Source organism: Fukomys damarensis, unplaced genomic scaffold (assembly GCF_012274545.1).
Source record: "Fukomys damarensis isolate Sample0158 unplaced genomic scaffold, DMR_v1.0_HiC HiC_scaffold_17, whole genome shotgun sequence".
In the NCBI taxonomy this organism is placed as follows: domain Eukaryota; kingdom Metazoa; phylum Chordata; class Mammalia; order Rodentia; family Bathyergidae; genus Fukomys; species Fukomys damarensis.
The window spans coordinates 57513203-57521189 of record NW_022900929.1 but is presented as its reverse complement, the minus strand read 5'-3'; the positions used below and the strand labels follow the sequence as shown (position 1 = coordinate 57521189).

Sequence of the window (7987 nt, the reverse complement as noted above, 5' to 3'; positions counted from 1 at the left end):
TGATTTTTTTTTTTTTTTTTTTTTGGTACCAGGATTGAACCCATGGCTTTCACACTGAATTACATCCCTAGCCCTTTGATTTTGAGACAGGGCCTTGTTAAGTTGCCACGTTGCCCAAGCTGAGCTCCAATTTATAGTCCCCCTGCCTCAGCCTTTCGTACTATGGGGATAACAGGTGTGCACTACCACATCTAAGAACTTCTAGAATATGTTTCATTTTTGTTGATTTCCACTGAAGGTGTTAATTTCTGATTTTAAAAATTATTATTTTAGTCCTCAGTTTTGTGCCATCTGCATAGTTTAGGAGTCTGCCTTGTATGTCCTCTGAGTCTAAGACAGCAGTACTAAAATGCAAAAGGCAAAGTACTGTTTTACTAAAGCCTTTATAATTAAACTTTTTTTGTTTTGAGGCAAAGTCTTGCTATGTAGTTCAGGTTGGGCTTGAACTCACTATGTAGCACAGGCTGGCCTCCAACTCCCAGTGATCCTCCTGCCCCAGCCTTCCAAGTGCTGGGATTACAGGCGTGTGCCACCATTCCCAGTTCCTAAACTTTGTTTTTATTATTTGAAAATTTCCCCTGAACGTCTGTAAATAAATATGTAAAATGTAGTTTCCATTTAGCTAATATTTATATAAGGGACCTCGCAGTCATGCAATAAAAGTATCCAGCCATACATTTCATCTCATGAATAGCATAGGCATGGGGAAACTTTTAGAGCTTTCAATGATACATACATCCCACTGTGGCACTACTAGCCTAGGTGGTTTAAGTTATTAAGTTTATAGCTGATGCCTGCATTTTTCAGTTTCAGTAATTATTTTTGTGGGCTGGGGAATCTGCCATGTCCCTTAGATTTTCCTGCTGAATTGTGCTGGATCTTTCTTATCCAATACGATTATCCTGTATTAAATCCAATTAATACAGTTTAAGCTCTTAAGTAGAGTACACTGTGTTTATCTGAATTGTTTTTGGTATCACTTAGTTCTTTTTTTTTTTGGTACTGAGGATCCCACTCAGGACCTTGTACTTGCAAGGCAGGCAGTGGCATCACTGAGCTAATCCCTGGCCCTGATATCACTTAGTTCCTAATCTTTTTCTGCCAGGTTTTTAGTTTTCCTAATCTTCATCAAATTAATATTATGTTGCCCTTTGTTCTTTAGCTTGTTCACTAGAAAGTTGGCTGGCTTTATATTACAAATAATATTCTTAGAAAAGTATTTTATTTTATAACTTAAGAGCAATTTTTTCTTGTCTAATAATGGTAATGATGAGAGGTCATCATGTTTTTTTTTTCTGTGAAGGAACAGATAATCAGTGTTTTAGGCTTTTCTGACCATTCATTCAGTCTTTGCACCTACCAAACTCTACAAATGTAGTGAGAAAGCAGACAGTACCTAAATGTGTGGTTGTAATTGTGTGCCAGTAAAACTGTGAAAGACCAATGGGTGGCTGGATTTGACTTCCAAGCTGATAGTACACACACCTCTGGTAAAGACTATTATTGAGGAGTGTGATCATCATGTATTACAAACATGTATACAAAACTATATATACATATATATTTGTATGTTATCTCAGTTTAAGGCAACACTAAAATGCAAAATGCAGAGTATTTTATTAAAGTATTATTTAAAGTGTGTGTGTATATGTGTGTATATATGAATGAAGGGGTCCAAAAGATGCAAGAAGTGGGAGAGGAGGAGGTTAAAAAAAAGAATTAAAAAATATCATTCATGTACATTTATCAACTCCTCATGTTGACTGTAATCATTATACCGTATAAACATGTACCCCCCCCAAAATTTTAGAAGATCATTGTTGAAAGGAATATAAGTCCTAAATTGGACACAATTTAGTCTAAAGTTATTAATATAAAATAATAGGGCCGGGGATTTAGCTCAGTGGTGCCGCCACCTGCCTCACAAGTGCAAGGTCCTGAGTTTGATCCCTCGTAACAAAAATAAATAAATAAAAATTTAAAAGCATTTTAGGGCCGGGGATTTATCTCAGTGGTTCAGTGGCTTGCCTTGCAAGCGCAAGAACCTGAGTTCAATCCCCAGTACCAAAAAAAAAAAATTTTTATTTCATAATTTTTTTGCTCACAATAGCAAAATGTACTTTATTTTTTAAATTTTCTTTGGTTTTTGAGACAAAGCGTTGCACTGTAATTCTTTTTTTTTTTTTTTTTGGTACTGGGGATCAAATTAGGGACCTCGCACTTGCGAGGCAGGTGGTGGAACCACTGAGCTAAATCCTCGGCCCTTTGCACTGTATATTCAGAATAGCCTTGAACTTGCTATGGAGTCCAGGCTGACCTTGAACTTGCTGTGATCCTCCTGCCTTAGCCTCCCTAGTGCTGGGATGACAGGCATGTGCCACCACACCTAGCTAGAACATGTTTCTTGTTATGTAGAAGTTAAGCATTATAACTTAGCCCTTCTGCTTGAGTTTTATTAATAAACTGCATATTTAGCTGTGTATAATGAATGGGTAAAGTATGAGCACAAGTACAGAAGTGGTAGCAAGTGAAGGCATACAGAGTTAGAGGTGGTGGTGTACTCTCAGTGATGAGTGAGGGCGAAACAGCCCTTGGACATTCCCCTTATTAAAACAAAATGGTCATGGTGTTGTGGATGAATGCCCAGCCTCCTTCCTTCTGAGAGTAGGTCCTTGTGTATAGTGAGGCTATAATATAATTATAGAGACACAGAGGAATGAGCAGCACAAACACTTCGCAAGAGGTAGTGGAATCCTTATGGGAGTAAACATCACTGGTTGCTGACTACCCTATTTTTCTACCTGGAAACAGGTTTAATGATGTCATGTGGTATTTGTGCCATTGCTTGACTTGATATTTTGAACAATGTTAAATCTTGGCAGTGTCTATTACAACCCACCTAATACTTAACTATCCACCCTGCCATGGCATCAGATACTTTATAGCCTTCTAAATATCCCAGGCACCTAGCTGCTGTGGCTGAACTATGCTGTTTAATAGAGAAGCTATTACCTGTCCATGTAGCTGTTAAACACTTGGCATTTACTGAGTCCAAGGTAAGGTGGGTAGTAAATGTGAGGTTATGCACTGGATTTTGAAGATTCTGTATTTAAAAAGTAAATGATTTTTTAAATGTTGATCGCATATTGAATGAATTTCCCACCCACCTTCAGTACTGGGATTGAACCCATGGCCTTCACACCCAGGCCTTTTTTATTTTTCATTTGGAGATAAGGTCTCACTAAGTCACCAGATTGCCCAGTCTGGGCCTCAAACTTGTGATCCTTCTGCCTCAGCCTCCCAGATTGTTGGGGTGATAGGCCTGTGCTACCAGGCCCAGCTGAGATAAAACAATGAGTTAAAATATATTCAAGATTAATTTTATTAGTACTGTATTTATTTTTTAAAATTCTTAATGTGATCACTAGAACATTTAAAACTGATCCCAATACCAAACAATTTAAAAAGAAAATTTAAAATTATTTTTGGCTAGAATTCTATTTCTATTAGCAATGGTCCACAGACTAATGTATGAGATATTTACATTTGAAGTCTAGATACAGTTTAAATTATTAGAAGTATATATCATATATTATGTGTTAATTATGTGTTGGTTCAGAAACCTAAATTTGTTTCTATAAGGTATATTTGCTTCTATAAGAAAAAAAGAACTTTTTGTGATTTCTAAGTGGGTCTTCAATTTTAGACAGGAAAAAATTACTTCATATTTACTTAAATTTTATTTAAGGTGTCTTTGAAGATCCATTGATTATTTTATTGCAACATTGGTATGTCTGTTGTCTATCTCTTGGCTGATAAATTATTTATTCTGACATAGACTCTAAGAGCCAGATTATGTTAATCTTTTTTTTTCTCTGGCATTTTATTCATCTCAGTTTTTTTTTTTTAAAGACATATCTCTTAATACTACTGTCTCAAAAAATGGCCTAGTATTTCCTGATTATTTTTTCCTTCTCTCCCTTTGCTTTTTTTTTTCTTTTTAGCATATCTGCCTAGTCTTACTTTGTATGTTTTTCTTATTTTGTTTGTTTGTTTTTTTTTTGAGACAGGGTCTCACTATGTAGTTGAGACTGACCTGGAACTCACTACGTAGCCCAGGCTGGTCTCGAACTCACAGCGATCCTCCTGCCTCAGCCTCCCGAGTGCTGGGATTACAGGTGTGCACCACCATGCCCAGCTTTACTTTGTATTTTTAATGATATACAGTAAGCTATTATTTCCTATATGAATACTTCAAAAGGATCTTTTTTCTGTGTACTGAATTAGTCATATAATTTGCCATATGTATATTAGTTCTTTGGATCCCATTTTTGGTATAGTTTCTTTCAAACTTTATTTCCATAGATTTTGTTGTTGTTGTTGCTTTATAGATACATATACAATACACAAATGAAAAAAATCATAGTGAATGCTCCCCAAATCTTGGGATAATTCAAATGGACAGATATATTAACCAGGTAACAACATACAGCAATGAAAATACTTTTAGAATGGTGGGAAAAGGAAAGAAGGGGATTTCAGGAAGGAGAAAAACTTTTTTAAAATGACTTAATTATACGTTATATATAATTATTGAAAAGTAGATCAAAGGGTACTTTTACTGTGTAGATTTTACATGCCTTAACCTCTCAGAGGTAGCCATTATTAACTTTTTTGCATAGGAACAATATAGAAATACTTAGAACCACAAAAAGTTTCCCTTTACTTTCCTTCCCACTCCCTTCCTTTTGCCGTAGAGAACATCTGTTTTCTATACACACGTACATATGTACACACACACGTATGTTTTTGTGGTTTTAATTAATGTATGTGGGATCGTATATTCAGTGATCTGAGTTTGACTTTTTTCTACTCTACCTTAGAAATTTTTGAGTCTCTTGCCTTTTAAAAGAGACTAGATTAATAGTTTCTCTGGTGTGAAAAACTATAATGGTACATAAGATCCTAATGATATAACTGACAATGTGAAATAGGAAGAAAGGGGATAAAGGTGTAGGGGAAGTGGGAAGGGGAAAAGGAAAAAAAATGAGAAAATGAAAAAAATGGAAATAAAGTATAAATAGGGAAAGGAGGGCAGGGACAAAGGGAAAAAATGAGAACCAAGACCTGTCATGTAAAGGTACAAGATTCCAATGATGAATGTAACTACACTGTATACCTAAAATAAACCAATAAACTCAATGAGAGAAAAAAAAGAGACTAGATTAAGTTTTTTAAAATACATGAAGAAATTCCAACTATACAGTAAAGGTCTGAGTTGAATGGTCTCCCAGTCTTATCCCTACTCCCTGGCAGTTATTTTGATTTTTGTGTAACGTTTAAAAAATTTAGATGTTTCCATAGGTGCATTAAAATTAAGGCACTTTCTTCCTTTTTGTTCTTTATTCTTATTTTCTTTTTTAAACATAAATAAGGTCATTATATAGCTTTTAAAATATTGGAAGGCTCAAACTGGAGATAGAGCTGGGTTTCTTTATTTTTTTTCTTATTAACATGATAACTCTTAAACTTTTTAATGGCTTATTTTTCATTATATGAAGCACTATACTTAACCTTTCTCTTAGTGTTAGATGCTTAGATTTGTGTTTCTCATTATGAAGCCTTTTAAAAATTTATTGAGTGTTTGCATTGATTCTACTGTTTTGGTTGCTTTTCAACAAAAAGGTTAAAATTTTAAAGGAAAAAGGCTGAATTTATTTTCGGTTTGACTCCAGATTTCAAAACTAGTAGAACTTAAAATCCAGTTTTGGCTGCTGCGCCTTTAAGTTGCAGAATATAATGCCTAATTTAGATATATTTTGTCTTTGGTTTTTATTAATCAGCTGATGATCACTTCATACCTTTGAGTTCTATGATGCTATGAAAAATTTTGCCTTAAAGGCATAGAAAAAAGCTAATAACTATATCAAATTTTAATGTGCAATTTGTGAAATGATAGATAATTGGTTTTTGTTTTTGTTTTTTAATCAGTGACTTTTTTGAGCGAACCATTCTGTGCAACAGCCTTGTGTGGAGTTGTGCTGTGACGGGTAGACCCGGGCTGACATATCAGGAAGCACTTGAGTCAGAAAAAAAAGCAAGACAGAATCTTCAGAGTTTTCCAGAACCACTAATTGTTCCAGTTTTATACTTGATGAACCTTACCCATCGTTCACGCTTACATGAAATTTGTGATGATATCTTTGCATATGTCAAGGATCGATATTTTGTTGAAGAAACTGTGGAAGTCATTAGGAACAATGGTGCAAGGTAAAGTACTTTTAATTTTTCCTCTTAATGAGTATATATTCACATTGCTCGAAAGTCAGAATGTGAAAAAGGTCTTCCCTTTTACTGTCCTCTCAATATCCTATTATCCCACAGATAACCCTGATATTAACTGTTCCTTGTATATCCTTCCAAATCTAATTTATACATAGGCCACCAAAGCTGTGTATGTGTGTGTATCTCTGTGTCAGTCTGTACAGACATACATACACATACTTCTTCCCCTTTAATACAGAAGCCAACATAGTATTCTTTTTTTTAACATAAAATATTTTAGAGATTACTCCATTGCTATATAAATCACCTTTTTCTCTTTAATTTATTGTACAGTAAGTCCCATTGTAGAGAATTGGTTTTGTTTGGGTTTTTATTTTGGAGGGTACTAGGGATTGAACCCAGGGCCTTTGCACTGAGGTATGTCCTGAGCCCTTTAAAATTTTTTTAGAGATAGGGTCTCATTTAGTCACTTGCTTGCTTAGGATGGGCTGTAACTTGCAGTCCTCCTCCCTCAGCTTCCCAGAGTGCTGGAATTACAGGGGTGTACCACCACACCTGTAGAAATTCCATTTTTAAGAATGAAAAATCTTAAATAATATCTAATGTATCATCATTATATTGCCGAATAGTGTATGCATGTTTTTGTTTTTGTTTTTGGTACCAGGGATTGAACTTGGGACCTTGCTCTTGTGAGGGAGGCCGAGGCACCACTGAGCTAAATCCCTGGCCCCTGCTTGTATTTCTTGATAGGTTTTAGTATCTGATTTAACAAAACTGGAAGTGAGTTTTATGTACTCCACAAGGCTCTTTTTCCCCTCCTCTCCTATTCCTTCCCTTCCTTTTCTTTCTTTGCTTCCTCTTTTATCTTTTTAAAATAGCTTCATTGAGATACAATGCACAATTCAGTGTTCTGTTTTACCCAGGTCTTTAAGAAAAAAGTATATTTTTCATATATGAAAGATTTAGATGACATCCATGGTACTAAGTTAAAAATTATCAGTGTTGAGCTAAGGATATAGTGTAGCTCCATCATAGAGCACAGGCATGAAGTGCTCGGTTCAGTCTCCAGCACTAAAAAAAAGAAAGAAAAGTTATTGGTTTCTTAAAGTATTAAGAATTTGAGATTGGTTAGTCACTGACAATGATCATAATAAATGTTATTTGCATTAAAATGTTTTGCAGTGGGCCAGGGATTTAGCTTGGTTCAGCACCTGCCTGGCAAGCGCAAGGACCTGAGTTTGATCCCTGGTACCAAAAATAAATAAATAAAATAAAATAAATGTTTTGCAGCCTTTTTTGACTTGTGGAGTAAGTAGCTATGTTTTCCGATGCTACCCTCTCCATATTACTCATCTGAACACAGTTTTTTCCCCTTGAATTTTAAACTTTAGCAATCGGAAGTTAACTTACATTCTTTATAGTTTTATTTTGGAGAATCATTACAAGTTTATAAGTAACTAGCTGGGGATTTGATTCAGTGGTTCTGTTGCCTGCCTCACAAGCGCAAGGGTCTGAGTTCACCCCTGGTACAAAAAAAAAAAAATTTTTATAAGTTACTAATGTGGCCAGGCATGGTGGCGCACGCCTGTAATCCCAGCACTCGGGAAGCTGAGGCAGGAGGATTGCAGTGAATTCGAGACCAGCCTGGGCTACATAGTGAGTTCCAGGTCAGTCTCAACTACATAGTGAGGCCCTGTCTTAA

The 7987-nt window shown here is 35.5% G+C and overlaps 1 protein-coding gene across 2 annotated transcripts in view; it reads left to right on the top strand.

Moving 5' to 3' along the window:
* Positions 1–7987, top strand: part of Baz1a (bromodomain adjacent to zinc finger domain 1A) — a 102929-nt gene that overhangs the window by 6136 nt on the left and 88806 nt on the right. For both annotated transcript variants that reach the window (XM_010633602.2, XM_010633600.2), the window contains exon 2: positions 5992–6270. In XM_010633602.2, the coding sequence (XP_010631904.1) occupies positions 5992–6270 (279 nt within the window). The remainder of the gene's footprint in view (positions 1–5991; positions 6271–7987) is intronic.